The sequence below is a fragment of the Vigna umbellata genome, chromosome 5 (genome assembly GCF_029865625.1).
Source record: "Vigna umbellata cultivar VRB3 chromosome 5, Vumbellata_1.0, whole genome shotgun sequence".
In the NCBI taxonomy this organism is placed as follows: domain Eukaryota; kingdom Viridiplantae; phylum Streptophyta; class Magnoliopsida; order Fabales; family Fabaceae; genus Vigna; species Vigna umbellata.
The window spans coordinates 43,596,679-43,618,172 of NC_142169.1; the positions used below are offsets into that span (position 1 = coordinate 43,596,679).

Below are 21,494 nucleotides of genomic sequence, written 5' to 3' on the forward strand. Positions count from 1 at the left end.
CTCTCATTCATTACGACTGATAGTTTAGTTATATTTTACTCATTCCAAAAGTCTATAATTAAAGTAATAATGTATTCTTTTATCTTTTGACTAAGCAAACCAATATTCAAGTTTGAAATTAACTAAACAAACATATTAATTCATCTAGCTTTGACTTTTTCCAAGTGTATACAAATAAGAACCTATTAAAATTTCACTTGTTCCAAGCATTTGCAATTTAAGTGTTCTTTTACACTACACATGTTCCAAGCCTTTACATGTGAAGATTTGGTCTTTGCTTAATTGATCCACCATTAGTTGTTGCACTTTTAGTTCTATCAGCATAGAGCAAAGATTCACCTTGACAGATTTTATGCAGAGATTTAAGGTATTACGTAAGTATACGTCGTTTAACCTTTGTCTTTCTTGGGCGGCTAACCTTTTATCCTGTGAAACCATGTATATAAGTAAGTGTAAAATCATAAAAACTCAATGAAAGACGATCTTAAGAAACATACCTTCCATTCCTCAGACTCTCTAGATGCACGAAACTGCATCCAATCCTCCTCTGTGAAGGTATAATGCTGAGATGGATTTTCATGTTGTCTATCTCCAAAGACATATAGTCGTGTCAGCCTTGTCTTGAAATCCCTCCATCTTATCGCTATATGCGATAACACTTTCTTTCTGATTTGCATTGTGTTTGGAATATCAAAATGTTGCTGTTTAAAACCAAAAACTTGTTACCAAAAGAAAACATAACAGATAAGTATATCACAAATTGCATGAAGTCTAAACATACCTGAACATCTTGCCATAAGAGGTTCTTGTCGACCTCTGGGACGTCATCCCAACATGCATGAAGGATAGAGACATGACTTTTTGCTAACTTGCCCAGATAACTCCTAAACCTATCAGCATTTGGCCCTGATGGATGACCTGATCTGGGGTCAATGTCAACATGCCTCCTCTGACCATCCACGCGTCCGGATGTCACATCTGCCACTCGGGTGACGCCTCGTCCACGTCTGCTCTTTCCCGATCCTGAGTCTGAGGCCGACATACCTGAAAAATTATACAACGTTAGTAATAATTCAGTTATGATGAACATACATATAAAGTCAATAAAAGTGAAAATATTAACCTATTAATTAATTGTTTTTTCCCAAATGCCTTCGTTGTGATCACTACGAATTGCCTGCATTACATCGGCAACGTCATCAATTGGGTCTTCAGTGGGTCTACATGCAACAAATGTTGTCTCAAGTATATCAAGAGAATCGTCATCCTCATGTCCATGCATGTTTCTACCTTCTAAAACCACTGACCATTTGTTATTCGATGGATCACTTACGTAGAATATTTGTCTTGCTTGACTAGCCATGATAAATGGTTCATCAGTGTAATTCATCTTGTTCAAGTCTACCAATGTGAAACCAAGGTCATCCATCATGACACCAGAATTTATATCAACCCATTTACACTTGAAAACTGGTACTCTAAAAGTAATGTAATCAACTTCCCATATTTCTTGTATTATTCCAAAATAACTGATGGATGCTGTGATTGGATTTTTGTCTTTAGAACTAGCAAAGTGCACAGCCTCAGCTTGTAGTGTGACGCCACTATTTTGAACTCTGCTTTTGTCATCTTCTACCTTTGTCTGAAACGAAATATGCATCCGGAGAACAAACACAAGTACTGAACCGAAATTTTATCAATCTTATCCTTAAACTCCAAATGACATGGAATTGCAAATTATGGAAATTAATTTTCTCAAACTGTCCAATCGGACAATTCAAAATTTAACACAAACGATTAAAAGATTAATCGTTTGTCTTAAATTTCAAACGGGAACTAAGTGTCACTCAATGATTTGATACTTATATAATACACAACTAATACAGATATATTCAAAAGCCAATTACGCAGTCACATTTTACAGTAAAAAACATGCATTCACAAAACTCAATTACATGCATACAAAAAATTTTCAACCAACAAGCTAACCTGAAAAGTAGATTCGAAATGAAAAGGATGAAAACGGAGGAGTGAACGGCCTAAAACGCAGTCCAAAAACAGTCAAAGAAGCCGTCCAAGAACACGCAAGAGTCTGCAAAAAAACGGACCGAAAACGATTTTTAATCGGTTCAAATCAAAGGTATTTCATCACAGAGCAATGTAATCGGATTGAAAATGAATTTAAACGGTCCAAAAACGAGAAAACTCACCTGGAAATCAATGGCGCAACAGCGTTTTACGGAGGAAGACGATGAACAGTGCGTTTCCAAACGTTAACTGGTCACGGGTTCGCGGGAGCACGATATTATACTCTTAGACGTCCGGCGAGCTTGTGGACGGACGTCTATAATATTATAGACGTCTGGTTCGTCACTAATGTGACGTCTTTGAGGATTTAAAAATGATATTCGCGGGTGGGTTTAAACATCAGTCCTTGGTTGCGCCGACGTCTGTCATATATGATAAACGTCCGTTTTGGGGGGCTGACGTCTATTATATTGAACAACTGAACGTTTCAACTCCCCATGGCAGGCCCTCAACGTCGGTCCTAAGAGGGCCCGGACGTCTATAATATTATAAACGTCTGGCCCCGCATATTGGACGTCTCAGGACCTGAAGAGAATTAAATATCCAACCACCCTATCAGTACATTAAACGTCCGGTATACGGGCTCGGACGTCTATAATATTATAGACGTCCGTGCCCGCCGAAACACATACGTTTAAGGACCTGAAGAGAATTAAATATCCAACCACCCTGTCAGTACATTAAACGTCCGTTATGCGGGCACGGACGTCTATAATATTATAGACGTCCGAGCCCTCCAAAACGAACGTGTAAGGTCCCTACTTGGGAAATTGAAACGTTCAGCCTCGTAGACGTCCGTCCCCCTAACACGGACGTTTAAGGGCTGCCATGGGTACTTGAAAACGTTCAGCTATAAACGTTCAGCCTTTTAACGTCCGTCTCCTAGGACGGACGTTCGCTGAAGTATAAACGTCCGTCTCGGCCAGGGACAGACGTTCAAAGGCTGCACATGGTTTTCACTGTTCAGCCTAATAAACGTCTGTCACTTAGGACGGACGTTCACTCAAGTATAAACGTCCGTCTCGGCCAGGGACGGACGTTCAAAGGCTGCACATGGATTTTCACTGTTCAGCCTAATAAACGTCCGTCACTTAGGACGGACGTTCACTCAAGTATAAACGTCCGTCTCGGCCAAGGACGGACGTTCAAAGGTAACACATGGTTTTCACTGTTCACCTTATAAACGTTCAGTTGTCTGCGTATTAAACGTCCGTCACATGGGACGGACGTTCAATCAAGTATAAACGTCCGTCGCGGGCAAGGACGGACGTTCAAAGAGCTTATAGGTGTTTACTAGTTCAGCCTATTAAACGTCCGTCACCTAGGACGGACGTTCATAACATGATAAACGTTCGTCTCGACAAGGGACGGACGTTCAAATGACTGACACATGTTCACTTGTTCAGCCTATTAAACGTCCGTTACCAAGGACGGACGTTCAGAACATTATAAACGTCCGTCTCGGGCAAGGATGGACGTTCAAAGAGTTGATAGGTGTTCACTTGTTCAGCCTATTAAACGTCCGTTATCAAGGACGGACGTTCAGAACATTATAAACGTCCGTCTCGACCAAGGACGGACGTTCAAAGGGCTGACACGTGTTCACTTGTTCAGCCTATAAACGTCCGTCACCAAGGACGGACGTTCATAACATTATAAACGTCCGTCTCGATCAAGGAAGGACGTTCAGAGGCTGACAGGGGTTCAATTGTTCACCCTATTAAACGTCCGTTTGGCAACGCTGAACGTCTATAATCTTATAGACGTCCGGCTCGATCCAGGACGGACGTCTACAGTTCCACTTATTTACTAATATGCCACCGGTCAATTATATACGTTGGGGCTTTTGTGGACGGACGTCTATTGGGAGACGTTAAAACCCCTTTCTGCACTAGTGTACAAATCAATTTAAGTTTGTAGAATACTACCTTAGATAAACAAAGTTATCTTCAATGTTGCCTCTTGTCAGAATTGTTCCTTGAATCTCATGCATAATAGAACCTTAACTTGAACTTTGTCTTGTAGCAAAACCTAACTAAAAAAATGCCCCCCGACAGATCAAACAATATGTGTAGGGGTGGTCCTCCAAACGATACATGTTAGATGAAACCATTAGATAAGTCTCAATACATGATTCCATCAATTGATGCATCCATTAGATGAGTACATTAGACAAGTCCATTAGATGATTTGAACATGTGAGTACATTAAACAAATCCATCAAATGATTGCATCACATGAGTATAATAGAGAAGTCCATAAGGTAATTTAAGCAAACGAGTAAATTAGATGAGTCCATCAGATGATTTCATCAAATGAATACATTCGACAAGTCTATCAGATGATTTCATCAAATGATCTAGTGATAACATAGTACAATAAAGGATAGCTTATGACCAACGCACATGCCAAGTAAAATGTATAACACTAAACTAAGAAGGATTTTCACTACTTCCTTAGAAGCCTAAATCCCAAGTCATACAATTCAAAATCCATTTCATTATGTCTTTTTCATTTTTATAATTCCATCTCTATTCACTAGTGCAGAAAGGGCTTTAGACGTCCATTCTTTTGGCCTTTTGACGTCCGATCTTCCCCCGACATCTCTGTGGGTGACGTTACTCAAACGTCGGGGGGTCCACATCGGATGTCTATATAGACGTCCGTCCCCCTCCCCAACGGACATTTAGTGGGCTGACAGGGGAGTTGAAGCGTTCATTTGTTCAGCCTCTTAGACGTTCGTGCCCCTTCCACGGACATCTATAATATTATAGACGTCCGTCCCCCACCACAACGGACGTCTAGAGTTTCACTTATTTACGAATATGCCACCGGTCAATTATTTACGTTGGGGCTTTTGTGGATGGACGTCTATTGGTAAACGTTAAAAGCCAATTTTGCACTAGTGATTTCAACATCCAACTTTTCCACTCAATTCTCATATTACAAGATTACCAAAATTATTCTAAAAAATGGTAGTCTCGCTTTGTGAGATCAATTATTTGCTTTATGAGTTCCCCAAGAGGAACTCTCGTTGAATGACAAATAGTCTTGCTCAACAAGTGAAGCATTAGAACCAAAATATTCACCCAACGATGTAGACTCACCCTAGTAACTTATCATCCCCTAGTTCTCTGATAAACTCGAATTTGGTTGTCACTCGGCGAGAATATTCTCACCCAAAGAGTAGGCTTCTGATAACAGTTGAAAAACTGTTATTTTCATGATTAAAATTGATACTAAAAGCAACCTTTAACACTTAGAAACTAGCTTGAAATCATGCTTTTGTTCATATTTTCAGAAATAAGAGAGCTGGCAGTTTACCGCTGAGCGGCACTCAGGAGTTCACGTTGGCACCGCTGAGGGGAAAAATGGCCACTGAGGGGAGAAAACGACTCACGCACTTACCGCTGAGCGGCACTTTACCGCTGAGCGGCACACTTATGGACTTGGGCCTAAATTTTCTGTAATTTTAGAATAGTATATAAGCTTTAGGACGTCCTAGGGTTTGTATCTTTGGCAGAAATGAAGCAAACACTCTCTTTTCCACCCCTTTGAAGGAGGATCTTGGATGCTCAGGCTACCTCTTCACCTTTCTAGGGTTTTATCTTTCATTCTTTCATTATTTTTCATCTAGGTTCACCATGAATATGGTGAACTAAACCTTGTATGTTTGTTGGGGAATCAATGTAATCTTTTGAAGCTCTCATATATGGAATTTGTGTTTACATCTTATATTTAAGACCTATGATTTCTTTCATCATTAGTTAGGGTTTTTTCCTCTTTGCTCAATGCTTGCTTTGTTTAACTCATTCAATGCATGATTATTGATTTTGTCGATACGGGAACGTACGGGAAAGTCTAGATCCGGGGAATTTCTCCCAATAGTATATTGGTTGCCTTAACCTCCTGTGCTAAAAAAACTAATTATTAGGAATGCTAGGAATCGTATGAACTCGTAATTAGGGAGAAGCCTTCTTGAAAGGTAATTTAGAGAGTGGCATTAATAATGATGAATTGAATGTTGAATTCCTAAAGTATATGAGAGTGGATAAGATGAAATTGATAACCCCAACAACATACTCATCCATATATTCCATTAAAGTGTTTGTATTTTGTTTTAGCCATTGATCACATTCATGCATACATGTTTATTTTCTGTTTTGCATATTAAACTTCACTTATTTCGTTCTTAAGTCTTAAATAATCAACAAATCACATAACTAAACTAAGCCGTGAGTCCTTTGGGAGAACGATACTTGGTCTTACCGAGTTTATTACTTGAAACGATTCGGTCACACTTGCCGATTGTTCAACAAGTTTGTGGCGCTGTATTTCGGTGTTCATAAATTTGTCATCAGCTTCCCTAACTTTTTGTCAGACTCAAATTTGACCATCGCTCTGCAAGAAAAGGAATCGCCTAGCATTTTAGAAAATATACATTTCAAACAATGTCAAACATTCACCTAATTCATCTCTTGCTTCATTTAACACACCAACATACTAAATTCAATCCATTCAACTCAATTTCATTCAAATATACCAATTTCACAGATTAATCAACCTATTTTCTTCTTAACACAATTTTATATGTCTTACAGATTTCATATCTCAAATATATTTCATACACCAAGTCAAATACATCAAATGTGATTTAACAATCAAAATCAATTTACCACAACACCAAACAACAAAAATACCATTCAAATACAAGAAATTAAAATTAATTTCCCTTACCTAGGTTAAACAACCTTTTCTCTTAAAGGAGCTCTATAGAACTCTATTCACAAAGAAAGACCTAAATTGACATCAAAAGCCTAATTAGAGAACTAATCATATAATCTAGATCATAGAGCAACAAAGATTATTGCAAGCTTCTTTAATACACATGTATAAGCCTAAAGCCCACATGCAATGCAAAAAATGAAAATACCTCAAAAAGGGTAAAAAAGAACTTACTCTATTTGACTCTCTGAATTTTAGAGCTCCTAACAACAATCGATTCTATGGTCTCTAATCTTATAAGGGACAAAGATATAGATTGATATCCTAAAGGGAAGGAAGAGAAAACTTAGAGGTAGTTTTTCTAAAGAGAAAGTGGATTTATTATAATGAACTTCATTTATTAGAAATAAGTTTTATAGTTTAAACCTTTATATATTAAAATATTATAATGTCATTATTTTAAAACTACTACTACTTTAGGTTTTTTCTTAAGTTCTCACATTCTTCCCAACAAGAAAATCTTTTGACCCTTAAATTAACTTACGAGGGAAAAGGTGAAGGTAAAAATTCCTCGTGTTCTCTTTAAACTTCAAGGTTACATCACTCGTCCTAGCATCCACAACACTTTAACTAAATTGATTGTCTTTTCCTCAGCCACTTGGTAAGATATTCATTTATCCTTACTAGTTATACCTCCATGAATAAATCTTCCTTTACTTGCACCTCATCCAGCTCCAACATATGCATAAGGTTAGACATATACTTCTTTTTTGTGATATGTGAAACACATTATGTAGGTTTGACAAGTAAAGAGGTAAAACAACCTCATAAGCCACTAGACCTATCCTTCACAAGATTTAATAAGGTCCAATGAACTTAGGAGAGAGCTTTTTAGACTGGATAACCCTTCTCACACCATTTCTTGAGGTTATCTTTAGAAAAACATGATCCCTAGCTTCAAAAAGTAGCAATTGTTTCCTTAGATCAATGTAAGACTTTTGCCTACTTTGAAAGACTCATTCTATCTTGTATCTTAAATATTTCAATCGTCTACAACAACAACTTTGGCTAAACCAATATGCCTCCTCGTCTTGATACCAACAAAGAGGTGTCCTACATCTTCTACCATACAACACTTCATAAGGAGTCATTACAATACTAGCGTGATGATTGTTATTGTATATGAATTCCATTAGGGGTAAAACTTCATCCTAGCTACCACAATGATCTAACACGCAAGTTCTTAGTAGATCTTTAAAAGATTGAATATTGCTTTCAGATTGTCCATCAGTTTGAGGATGATAAGTAAAACTCATCCTCAACCGGCTCCCCAAAGCATTTTGTAGCATCTACCAAAACTGAGAAGCGAACCTAGGATCCTTGTCTAATATGATACTTGATGACATTCCATGTAGCTTCACTATCTCTTTAATATAAGTTATGCTAGTTTGAACATATACTACAAATATTCTTAGAATTACTGACTAAAATAATTTCGTCAGTAAATTTGATTTATCGATGAATTTTACAATTTTAACTATTGACAAATTTTATTGATGACTTTTTCTATCGGTAAAATTTATCGATAACTACATACCTTAAAAGTCATTGGTAATATCCACTAGTAATTTAAAATTCTTATAACCAATTTATTGGTTAAAAGAAAAACAAATTTTTTGCCCAAACTTATCTTATCTCTTTTGCCATTCTCTTTACCTCCTACCACGTTCGAAACATATTGTTCAACGCTATGTTCAGCTTTATTTCATAATAGGCATTTTTCTTCTTCAACCGCAAGTTATAACTCTCTCTCTCTCATTGTTGCTTTCACATCAACTTCCATTAAGTGCTTCAACAAGTCTATGTAGTAAGAAGAGAGAAACTCCAATATGATGATTTTGTGCACCTAGCACTAGTAAGAATTGCAAGGGATACCTTAAATCATGGAATAGTTGTAGCCCAACACTTCAAAGCTCATGGATTTTGGATGATAAAGCACTGTTTTCCCATTTCTTAATCACTCAACCAACGCTTTGTGACCAATCAAAGCTATGCACCACTTGCTTTTAGCGGTGCTTTTCTTGTTGCTTTATTATGGCTTTTGAGAATTTTGGACATGGTAGAAAGACTAAATAATAAGGTTGTAGAAAAATAAAAAAATAAAAGGAAGAAGATAAATAAGGGACGAGGAAGAAGATGAACCAGATCATGATATTTATTGACAAATTTTTCTATCAATAATTATCGATGGATTTTAGCAACAAATTTTTTGGTCGGTAATTATTGATGAATTTTAGGAACAAATTTTTTTATTGTTAATTATCAACAAAATTCTTGTTGTGTAAGATATCAATAATTTTGATTTACCAACCGATTTTAAGTGTTATTGATAATATTAATTTATTTTTATAGTCATCCTTATATTTATTGTAGAAAATGAGCATCTTTGTTAATATGTTCACAATAATGCACCGAATAATTGATTTCAATAATACACCAATTTGACAAATACATTGACTAGAGAACAACTTTAGCAACACATTGGATAAACAACTTGTCTTTTTATCATCTTTCTTCTCCATCTTTAAGAATGTTTTATTTCTTATTTAAGCTTATGATCTTAACTTCATTTAATCACTGGAAAATCTCAAATCCAACCATGCTTGCATTCTCTATAAAGTAATAGACGATTTGACACCGTAGACGATTTGTGAGCTTGCGACACTACATAAAGCACACATTATTCATCAAAATTTAGCTAACAAATTATTCATCAAGTCGTCTAGAAGATTTCATCATACTAGTTTCTTTAATTAGATTTTTCTAACTAGAGTGTCTAGTTCGTTCCTAAACCGACTACTACCTAAAAAAACTTAAAAACCTTATTTTAATATATAATTTCATTCAATGCTCATTATATTTTATTTGGACAAATCCCAGTTAAAACATTACATTTAAACTCACTAAAATTAATATATAAAAATTTTGATGGTTTGTTTAAAGAATACTTTTATATATATATATATATATATATATATATATATATATATATATATATATATATATATATATATATATATATATATATATATATATATATATATATATATATATATGGGTTTGTTAACGCGCGTACGCCTGTTTTTCAGTTGGTACATTTTAGCAATGTGTACCGGATTTTAGTAGACAAAAATACCTTTATATATTATGAATTCTAAGTTTTAAGGTTAAGGGTATTTTAATAATTTTCATTCTCAAAACTTAAAAAAAAAAAAGAAACCCCTCATTCATGTTAATCATTTCTCTTTCATCTCTCTCACTCCAACCTTTTCTCTATCATCCCTACTGTAGCCTCAATTGAAAAAAATCAGAAACACATGCCTTTAAAAAAAAATTCTTTGTAAAGAGTTGATTCATTGACATATTCACCTTCAAGGCAAAGGTTCATTCAAGATCTCTTCAATTTCACCATCTTCACTAACCTCTCTAATTTCATAATTTGTATTTGTTGAATCAGCATCTCTAAAAAACCCTCCAGGCCAATTACCAATTCTTTCGGATATCATTATGCTTGTGAAAATTAGATAAAATTATATACGACAAAAATTATAAAATGAAAACTCATTATAAAGTCATTTTTTGTAAGAAATTGTTTAACAACTGAGTGTTTCTGATCTTTTTCCAGGCCAATTACCAATTCCTTTGATGTCATTACGCTTGTGAAAATTAGATAAAATTAGATAAGACAAAAATTATAAAATAAAAACTCATTATAAAATCATTTTTTTGTAAGAAATTGTTTACCAGCGAGTATTTCTGATTTTTTCCAGGTCAATTACCAATTTCTTTATGCTTGTGAAAATTGGATAAAATTAGATAAGACAAAAATTATAAGATGAAAACTCATTATAAAATCATTTTTTTGTAAGATTGTTTAACCGCAAGTGTTTCTGATTTTTTCAATTGGGGCTACAGTAGGGATGACAAAGAAAAAATTGGAGTGACAAGGAGGAAAGAGAAAGCGTTGAGAGGGATGAAAGAGGTGAGTAAGGGTTTAGGAGTTTCTTTTTTTTAGTTTTGAGAATGAAAATTATTAAAATACCCTTAACCTTAAAACTTAGAATCCATGATATATAAGGATATTTTTGTCTACTAAAACCCGGTACACATTGCTAAAATGTACCAACTGAAAAACAGGCGTACGCGCGTTAGCAAACCCTATATATATATATATATATATATATATGTTTATGTTTATTATCATGATATAATTAATACTATAATTATGTTAATTATGATTATTAAAATAATAATGGATTTTAGTTTTCATAAATTTATTATAAAAATTATTTATTAGTTATTTAATTAATATCTGTTAAATCATTTTAATATTTTGTGTAAAATAACTTAAAATATGAATTATATTCAACTCACAATTTTTATTTATATATATTTTTGTTAATTTAATATATAATTAATACGGATTATTCATATATTATATAACTAAATTAATAAATCTATTTAATTTCTCTAAGTATTGAATAGGATTATAAAATAATAAAAATTTAAATTAATAAATTCATTATTTTTAATTCAACTGCATTTAATAATATTATTTTTTTAATTCAATGTATATAATATTAAAATTTGGACATATATATATATATATATATATATTATATATATTAAATTAACTTAATAAAGTTGCTCAGTTTTTAATTAGTTTTTTAGATATTAAATTTTTAATCTAAGTATTATGTACTTTTATTCTTAAAAGTTTTCTTCAATTCATGTTTATAAAAAAAGAAAAATTTGGCCAAAGTTTAGTTTCTTACCTATGTAAAGTAAAGCGTGCTGGGTAAGTAAGAGAAAATTTGAAGTTCTCATGCAATTTAAGAAGAGAAAATAGGGTCCATAAACATCCAAAAACTAGAGAACAAAAGTCTTTATGCACGCTTTAAATATCCTTTATATGCTCTCTCCAACTCTACTTATATCAATCAATCTCATAATTGGAGAGAGAGAGAGAAAAACAGAAGAAAGTTTTGGTCAGGGAAGAATAACCCACACTCACTCACTTCACTTTCTAGCAAGGGAGAAAGTGAACCTCTAGTTTTCTCATAGTGTAAGTGGAGAAAGCTCAAACACACAACAACATACTATTGATGTTGTTCTTCATGATGATCATGAGAGAGAAAGGATCAGCAAAAACAAAAAGAGATCAACAGTAACAAAATAGGTTGTTCTTGCATATTTTCCTACTGCTCACTGCCCCTCTTTCTCTGCCCTTTTTCTGAACCATTCAGATTTCAGAACCCCATTTTCCCTTTCTCTCTCTTCAATCAACCCTTCTCTTTCTTTAAACACCAGAGTTAGTGACATTAGCACAACACAGAAAAACCAGAACCAGACACGCACACAAGTGCTGAAACCTCTCACTGCTTCCATTACACTTCTGAAATGCTTATACTTTCCCCTTCTGTAACACTTGCAGAGACCCCACCTTCAACTAATACCCCCCACATACATAGATTTTCCTTCCAAAACCCTCAGAAGATCTAACAACCTTTTCTTAAGTCAGACAATCATAACCACCTTGTTACTACTCATCGCACAAATAAACTCATACATGCGTTCTTCTTATAGTTGTTCTTAGTTATTTTGTATGACACAACAAAGCATATCTAACTGATGCAGAATTGTTACACTGATCTCATCTGATTCGAACAGGATTGTCGATAAAAGAAGCAACTTTCATCTGTGGCTAGTCCTACAAGGAGGTTACACCGTTCGAACAAAGTTGTCTGAGAAAAGAAAATACACTTTCAATGGTGAATACTGCTAGGATTTTATTCTGATCTACCTGATTCGAACAGAATTCTAAAAAACACAGCTTCAGTTGTGGCTACTACAAGGAGGTTCCCTTCGGATTCCGGTGCCTTTGTCGACTGGTCAGCGACGCCTTCCGCCGTCTCGGGCCGCGGCGACGACCTCTCTCTCGGCTTCAATGCAACCTCCGCCGCCGCGCACGGCGGCGCATCCATGTGGCCCGGGGCGTCGAGGTCATTCAACCACAACCTTTCACCCCACCACGACATCTTCGTGGTGGCGCCCGCGTCGTCGTTCCATCACCACCACCACAGTGACGCTGTTTTGTCCGATCCAAACAACAACAGTTCCAACGCAACTGCACTCGGCGTCAACGTCTTCCCTCTCCTCACCGCCACGCCATGCCTCACTCCCGAGAGCGAGGGCATAATGGGAAACATCAATAACCACCGCAACAGAATTCAACTATGGCAACCACAGGAATCACCACAGCACCAACACGCCGACGGCGTCTTGGCGGGTAACCACCGTAGCAGAATTCAGTTATGGCAAGAACACGACGAGTCTCCCCCGCCGCAGCAGCAGCAACAACAACACCCGAACGCGCACGTGCACGAGCGGGAGGGGAGTGGGAGCGGTGCGAGCACGTGCCAGGACTGTGGAAACCAGGCGAAAAAGGATTGCAGTCACAGGAGGTGCAGGACGTGCTGCAAGAGTAGGGGTTTCGATTGCGCCACGCACGTGAAGAGCACTTGGGTGCCAGCCGCGCGCCGGAGGGAGCGCCAGCTCATGGCGGCGACGGCAGCGGTTGGGTCCAGTGGGTCCACTTCCGCCACCAAGAAACCTAGGCTCGTGCCTTCCCAGACCACAACCACTTCGCACACTTCCACGTCTAATAACACCACCACTCCTCCTAGGAGTTTCGACACTGGTTCGAGCCACCAAGGTTTGTTTCTGTCTCAAACGAGTTCAAACATTCACTCTTTAGTTTCAGTAATTCATTCTACTTCTTAAATTTCAGGGCTTTTGTATCGAGTTTTTCGTTAAATTCATTCAATTATTGACCTAAAACACTACAGTTCTTGCATTTTTCTAGCTACTACCACTGCTACTGTTATTCTCTAAAACAAACATAAGTTGTTATCTTTTTTTTTTTGAAACATTGGAGAAAGAGAAACAGACAATTTCTTTTCAACCCAAAAGCTTGTATAAGAGAATAAAAATTGAAGTTTTAGTTTGGTAATCTAAAGTTAATGCAAACTTCATTGCACATATTCATCCTGTCCATGGTTTGTGTGTTTCCTCTAAATAGATATTAAATATTTTCATTTTCTTTTATCTTTAGATTTTCATAAGATTTTTATGTTTGGAAACTTAGTATGGGAATCTCTACTTTCTATTAATATCTGGCTGGTTTGAAATAATTCTAGAACACAGAAATATTTTTTAACAATATATGATAAGATAAGCAAAATGTGCCTTTATTATAGGAGCAGTGATTGTATTATATATAGTGCTATTATAATATAAGAATGTTGTTGTTATTATTGTTACAAGTTCTTTCAACGATTTTCATGGGTTAATTGGGATTGTTGTGTGGAACTAAATAGGGTTTTTATTGGGTGCAGATGTGAGTTTCAAGGAGTCACTACCTTGCCAAGTGCGTGCACCAGCAGAGTTCAAGTGTGTTCGTGTCACTGCAGTGGATGATGGAGATGATGAGTATGCATATCAAGCTGTGGTGAAAATAGGTGGTCACGTGTTCAAAGGGTTTCTCTATGATCAAGGGGTTGAAGATAAAAGTGAGTATCCTAATCTATCTGAATTGCATCTCGGTGGTGGTGGAAGTGATGGTGGTGGTAGAAATGGGGTTTCTTCTTCATCTCCAATGGTGAATCCTTCTGATTTCTATGCAGCTTCTGCTGGAGTGTTACTGGGAAGTTCATCAAACTATGGTAATGCAATAAATTAAAGAAACAAACTTAGTTTCAGTAGTATAAATGTTTTTAGTGTTATTTTTAATCAGAATAGTTTTATTTCAATTTTATTATGTGTCATGAAACAAACTTAGGTTTAGTAGTATAAATGTTTTTAGTGTTATTTTTAATCAGAATTGAAGTTTTATTTCAATTTTATTGTGTCACATGAAATATTTTCTGAATGTCTTGGTATGTTGTCGAAATAAAACTTTAATTCTGATGATGAAACAATGCTAGTAACAATTATGCTAGGATCTAAGTTTTGTTTTAATTAAATTAAATATTTTTTTCCTAGTGCAACATAGAGGAGCTAGGAACGTCTGACTTTTTTTTCCTATAAGAAGTTAATTCTCTTATTTTACCAATATTGGGGTATAAACTAATTAATATTAGTATTCTCTTATGTTTGTATTTTATAACATATATCACTCTCTGCATTTTCAACTCCTCGGTTTTTGTTCCTTTAAGTGCAATTTTCTCTCATGGTTGACTCATTGCATGAGCAGATCAGTGGATTACAGAGGAGCCACATCATGTCAAGAGAATAGTTTATGTACTAAATTAACTCAGAATTGAAAACCAAATCTGAAAGGAATCTTGTTTTACCAAATTCACTGTTCAAATTCAAAACCTGATTTAATTACAACTATTACTACTATTATGAGGTTGCAATAAATCTTTTAACCAATTTCCATGTTATAGCTTGAATTAAGATGACACTGACAAAAGTAATGAATGTATATGTGTAAATTTAAATAATATTACACTACTGCCGTATTGCATTTTGCTTCTGCCCCGTATTAATCCCTTTAGAATTTTCAAAAGACAAAATCTATTTATTTCTGATTGCATTTTTGTAATATCTGAATAAATTAAAATTTATAATTTTAATAATCTGAAAAATTAATTTATTTGTGTTTCATAAGATAGTTGTTGGTATGGAAATATTGTATTTCATTATTAGCTAATACTGAAAAAACATATAAAATTCAGTTTTTAGTTTAAAAAAAAAAAGACAATACCATACTTACAACCAACTCAATAAGACAACCTAAAACCCAAAAGTGTATGGTGGTGTTGATCATTTTGATGAAAGTGTGCCTAGATTTTGAGCACATGAGATAGTTATGGCATAAGGGTATGCTTCTTTTTCTTTGTATATGAATGATACTTTGATGTTTTACACAGATATGTCTGGGTTGGGGAAACTCATGATGATATTATATTATTATTTCTGAAGATGGAGAGGTGTTGTGTGTGGTGTGATGTTGGTTTGTTTGGGTTTACTATGGAGTAGAATTAAATGTGGGTGTGAGTGATGGTGGTGGTGCTTTAGACTTTGGTATGAGAAGTAGTTGAAAGGTCACTTTCAGTAATGTGGGAGTCCCTGTCATGCTAGTTTATTGGTCACAACATCTCACTGATGCGTAAACAGCCTGCTAAACTTCTGTATTCATCAAGGCATGATGTACTCTTTTTTTCCTTTTGTTCTTGTCTGCAATTCAGATCATCTCGCCAATGCCCAACCATTCATCTCATCTATCATTATTGGGTGGGAATTAACTGTTCCCTGTCGTGTCCCTTTCTCCCTCCTTCATCTACAAAATCATAAACTCTTTCAAATTACTATTTCTAGATGTCTAATTTTTTGTTTACACAATCCAAACCAATGATCCACAACTACCCATGTTCCTTATACCTCTTAAATCAATTCTTTGTTTTTAAATAATGTTGTCATGTTTTATTCTACGTGGGACTTTAGTAAATATTAGCTTGAGAACCAACATTTTTTTCCTAACTATTACAACGCTAAGAAAAAAAAAAAGGTTATTTTCACTATTTTCTCTACACTTTTTCTTAATTCTAGGAATAGTGACAGATTGTGTTTGATTTCAATGTTATTCTGTAATGCCTCTGCTATGCTGCTGCTGCATAATGTGCTTTACTTTAATCAGAAACATCTACAGACCTTATAATTTTCTTGCATTGATGGTGATCACACAGTGTTCTTGCTGGAAAGTATTATTCTTTTGCAAGTAAGAACCATTTAAATTGCCACTCCTTTTGTTAACCAAAGAATATATGTTAGGGCATGAATTGTCTTTGCCAATGTCTACCATTATTGAGAAGCTATATATGTTTGTCAATTTTTTTGTATGTGTGCAGAATCTTGTTAGCCGCTATTTCTGACCATTGATACGTTTATATACTTAAATATATAATAAATGAAGTTGTATCTATTCTTTGCATGTATTGATTATATCTTTGCACATGCTGTACCCTCTTTGTTGTCTATTTTCCATCTTGGTGAATTTTGTCATGTGCAATTGATTATTTGTTTATTCAGAAAATAAAACTAAAAATAAACTTTGTTTGCCCTGGATTCTGGGGTGATGTCTTCTATTCGTAATGTAATTAAGTTTAGCACTGTTTCAGTTTGAAAACTTTGTTATTATATTACTATTATTTAATAAGATTAAAGTAGGGTTTGTGTAGGAAAGAAGTCTAACTCATCAAAAAATTAATGGTTTAATTTATTTTGGTAAAAGATAGTTGCATTTATGGTAATGCATGAAACCACTTACAATCTTGTGGTTACTTTTCCTTCGCTTTGTGATTTTTTTTTTCGTTGTCGGTATAATGTTCGTGAACTGTCCAACACCACCCATCATGTCAACCAAAAAAATTAACAGTCACTGATTTTGTCTCGATGAATCATGATATTACCTATATACCCTTACTATGTCTCTTCCTCAATTTTGTCCCAGGGTTACTTTTGGAATTTCGTGACTTTGTTCCAGACTTTATGCAACATTTGTCATGTTGATATGTTTGCTACGTACCAACTAATCTTTTTCTCTGTTGTATATGATTTGATTAACTAACGTGATCAATATATCTATTAACATTAAAAAATTGAAAGTGTGTGTTATATGAATCAATTATAGAATCATCAAATCTAATGTAAATAAACATTTATTGTCAACACAAAATGTATCCAAACAAAATTTATTTATTAATGTAAATAAACATTTCTTATCAACACCAAAAGCTATTAGTAATTATCTAATTACTTGGATTGGAAGTATTTGATTTTGTAAAATTAAGTTAAAATATCCTATTCTTGATTTTAGAGAGTTGATTAAGCATTTTATACAATCAAGAATGAATATATATATATATATATATATATATATATATATATATATATATATATATATATATATATATGTATGTATATATATGTATATATGTATATATGTATGTGTGTGTTTTTTTTAGTGTGTGGGGGTAGACGTTTATAAGAGGTTCTAAAAAATTGATTTTATGGGATTTAGGAATATTTGTAGAATTGATAATAATTTTCTGTGTAATTAAAATGTGGTTGGAAAACCAATTAAAATGTATCCAACGCTACCTCAATAAACTTGAATTAAGTGAAACTCAACTTATCTTTCTACGTATTGTCTAAATACCAAAATCAACTTCAAAAGGATTTTTAGTGTAATTTTTAAAAGGATTTTGATGAGGGAAAAAATTGATTTTTTTATAAAATAGTTTATAGAAAATAATTTCTCATATTTTATTTTTAACTTGAATAAAAAATTCATTTTACTTTATTAATATTGTTTTATAAGGAAAAATTATGGAGGAGCTGAATCTAACTAGTGTCATTATTCTCTAATCATGCATGAATGATTGTTACCTTTCACTATTTCTTTGTATTTTTGTATATCATCATAAGACAGTGGCATCAAATGGTTGACCTAATTATGGTGTATTTGAACGGTTTATTACCAAAGAGTCAAATAGGCTCTACAAAAAAGGAAGGCATTACCGAAGGTCAAAATCTTTCGGTAACATCCAAAAGTCGTTGATAATGACAATTTATCGAGGGCTTAGCGACGACTCTTAGATCGTCGATAAACATGTTGTCACTAACCATTACTGACGGATTATGGTCTCGGTAATTACCGAAGGACATAAGCCTTTGGTAATTACTGAAGGACAAAAGTCTTCGATATTTATTGAAGGGCGCAAGCCTTCGGTAAGCCTTCAGTAATTACCGAAGGGCATAAACCTTCGATAATTTTCGAAGGGTATAAGCCTTCGATAAAGCTTTCAGTAAGTTCTACGCAAATGTGAAGCAAAATTGGATTGGTTATCAAACCAAACAAACATGTATAAATTTTTTCACAGCACAAACAGACCTGCATAATGTGCATCTCAATCATCCAATCATTGATTAAAAAAACAATATGATGGACGAGCGCCCAAGAAGATGACGAATTGCGTGTCGCAAGCTCCTTCGAAGCTTCCTCCACAGATAAACGTAGCGGAAAATGACAAAAACTCGAAGAATAACAAGAAACAGAGGGTTAAACTCGATAGAAACCCAGAAATGGAAGGAAACCCAATATGAACCGATTAATCGGTTTAAAATGAAGATTGAACGGTGAAAAAGGTTTGGAACGGATCAAGAGTGATTTTAATCGACTAAAATCAGAGAAAATGATGAAGGATGAAGGAAAACCTAGGGGAGGCCATAGAACGAAGCATTGTTCGATGAAGATGATGTACTGTGGATGAAATGGATGAAATGAGGAAGAAGTGGTGGGAGAAAATGTAGATCTGTGAAGAAGATAACATGATTTGGAGTGTGGAGACGCGAGAAAACGAAATGGAGAGAAATGAGAATGAGGCTCTCTGAGGTGAGAAAATGAATTGCTCTTGAATGCGCGAGAGAGAAAAATGATGAGGCAATGTGAATGGTGACGCGTGCGCAAGGATGTGTCAGTGAAGGAATGGCTGACGTGTATGGAAGCAGCGTCGTGGAAGTGAGAGAAATCAGGTGGAGCACGGTGGAATTCAAGGAAAATGAGAATGGAGGCAGCGTGCAAGGAAGGTGGCTAGAGGGAGTCTTTGGACTCTCTAGCATGTGACTTTCAAGAAAGAATTATTTTTGAAGGTCAGAGAATCAAATTCTCATTAAGCTCAAAAGTGCCAATACAAGAGAGTTGTTGGGTATTTATAGTAACCCATGCCCCTTACAAGCTAAAATACGTGCACAATAAAATGTGAAAACTACAAAAAAAGAACACTGAGAAAACACATAAGGCGGGATTCCATCATACCCTCCCTCTTAAAAAAGATTTGTCCTCAAATCTGGCAATCGCCTTATGAAGAAGCTCCACACAATCTTTGGGAGCATGGCCATCTTGGAGTGGCCTTATTCTTTTTTATCCACTTTTTCTTCCTCCTGGATCAAACACAAATTTGCAATAAACATCAAATATATGTTCAATTAATATCAATCCAAGAAAGAATTTTTCTATAAAAACAAGGAAATAAGGACTTCTAATATTTTGTTTTATCACATTTGGAAATTCTAGAAGTCCAAATTCACTTTTGTTTTGAGTTATTTCTTTCCTAAAAGATAAAAATAATTCAAGATTTGAATTGTCATATTTTGAAAAAGTTTGCATAGAATATGAGATGAATATTTGTTTGAAAGAGAAGTTAAAAATTGAAAAATAATCAATTATTGGAAAAGAAGTAAAGATTTGGAAACCTTCCCCTTTAGGTTCCATGATCTTTGAAAGAATAGGATTTGTCATCAGTAACAATTTTTCCTTTTCTTTCTTCTCTCTTTCTTGTCTTTCTCTCTTTTCTTCTTCTTTTCTCTCTTTTTCTTTTCTCTCTTCTTCTTTTCTTTTATCTTCTTCCTTTTCTTCTTCTCTTCTTCTTCTCTCTTCTTCTCTTCTTAATTCCTCTCTTCTTCTCTCTTCTCTTTTCTCGTTTTCTTCTCTCTCTCTTCTCTTCTTCTTTCCTTTCTTCCTTTTCTTTTCTCTCAATCTCTCTTTCTCTTTTCTTATCCTTGATCTCTTTAAGTCTTGCCCCAAATTCTAATTCTCTACGAAGAAACCCATGATCATTTAAATTCTCAAGAAATAATTTTCTATCATCAATGCAATCCCTAATTAGTTCCAAGTTTCTTTTAATACTTGAAGGCACAAACTTTCTTCTCATGCAAGCTTTTAAATCATGCCAATCACGTATGAAAGACTTTCTACCTTTCCTAACATGATATTGTCTTTCATCCTACCACTCACTTGCATGCTCTTCTAACTTAGAGAGATATATGCTAAGGACATAATATTCACTCTCTCCATAAAACCAAGGATTTATTTTATCAATTTCTTTTTCCCAAGCTAGGTATGTTAATGCACCTATGTCTTTACCAAAGGATGGAAGATTCCTAGCTTGTTTAAACATTTCATCTACATTATCTAACCTAGAAGACCTATATGAACTACAAGAAGACATCTTTGTTTTTAAGAGTTTTCTTAATTTAAAGGGTTAAAAACTTCCACTTAGACAAGTCCGAGGTAAGAGAGGTGAGCTAAAGAGCTGCTTAAGTACCAAGTCTTGCTTTGCCAGAAATGTCTTAGGCTACTAACTAATTACCCCTTAAACTAAAATCACCTTCAAAATCAAAGGACACGACTCAAAAAACAAACACATTCAAAGACTAGACTCCTAATTACGGACCCTAATGTGGTAAGGCTTAGAGTTTAATCTCTTTTAGCCTATCCATCCCTAAAACGTGAACATATCAAAAATTCAAACAATCAAAACAATTAATGGACCAGCGGACTCTAATAACCCCTACGTGAAACACAAATCAAATCAATATTTAAAGTCTACTCCTATGGTGAGGCTTGTAGCTTTGGCTAATCAAGAGACACTCACCTATCTAGCTATCTAAAATTAAAGCAAGTAAAGTTGCCAAGAGTTTGAAAGAGCACCAAGGACTCTTCCAAAGCACTTGGACTTTATAAAAGGCCTTTTTACAAAACAAGCTAAAGCTAA

At 34.7% G+C, this 21,494-nt stretch overlaps 1 protein-coding gene and 1 long non-coding RNA gene across 4 annotated transcripts; one reads left to right on the forward strand and one right to left on the reverse strand.

The window, feature by feature from the left end:
• Positions 1-496: 496 nt before the first annotated feature.
• LOC148198423 (uncharacterized) lies at positions 497-1,035 on the reverse strand. The gene is made up of 2 exons (XR_015786792.1): positions 782-1,035; positions 497-701 (listed from the first exon to the last, which is right to left on the reverse strand). It is a non-coding gene; the product is annotated as an uncharacterized LOC148198423 (long non-coding RNA).
• A 10,812-nt stretch (positions 1,036-11,847) lies between these two features.
• On the forward strand, positions 11,848-15,458 carry LOC148198424 (protein LATERAL ROOT PRIMORDIUM 1-like). 3 transcript variants are annotated; one of them, XM_088115148.1, is made up of 3 exons: positions 11,848-13,588; positions 14,271-14,597; positions 15,128-15,458. In XM_088115148.1, the coding sequence occupies exons 1-3, from the start codon at positions 12,856-12,858 to the stop codon at positions 15,184-15,186; spliced, it is 1,119 nt and encodes a 372-aa protein (XP_087971274.1). In that variant the 5' UTR covers positions 11,848-12,855; the 3' UTR covers positions 15,187-15,458. The 3 variants fall into 3 exon arrangements, with proteins under 3 accessions (XP_087971274.1, XP_087971273.1, XP_087971272.1); XM_088115147.1 differs by lacking the exon at positions 15,128-15,458 and having other exon boundaries at positions 11,848-12,052; positions 12,544-13,588; positions 14,271-15,024; XM_088115146.1 differs by lacking the exon at positions 15,128-15,458 and having other exon boundaries at positions 14,271-15,024.
• Positions 15,459-21,494: the final 6,036 nt, after the last annotated feature.

What these genes read in the sequence shown, in the direction of transcription:
- LOC148198424 (XM_088115148.1), top strand. Translation starts at nt 12,856, where the DNA reads ATGTGGCCCGGGGCGTCGAGGTCATTCAACCACAACCTTTCACCCCAC. An exon ending in CACTGGTTCGAGCCACCAAG is followed by an intron (nt 13,589 to 14,270) that starts GTTTGTTTCTGT and finishes TATTGGGTGCAG; the next exon opens with ATGTGAGTTTCAAGGAGTCA. An exon ending in GGGAAGTTCATCAAACTATG is followed by an intron (nt 14,598 to 15,127) that starts GTAATGCAATAA and finishes TTGCATGAGCAG; the next exon opens with ATCAGTGGATTACAGAGGAG.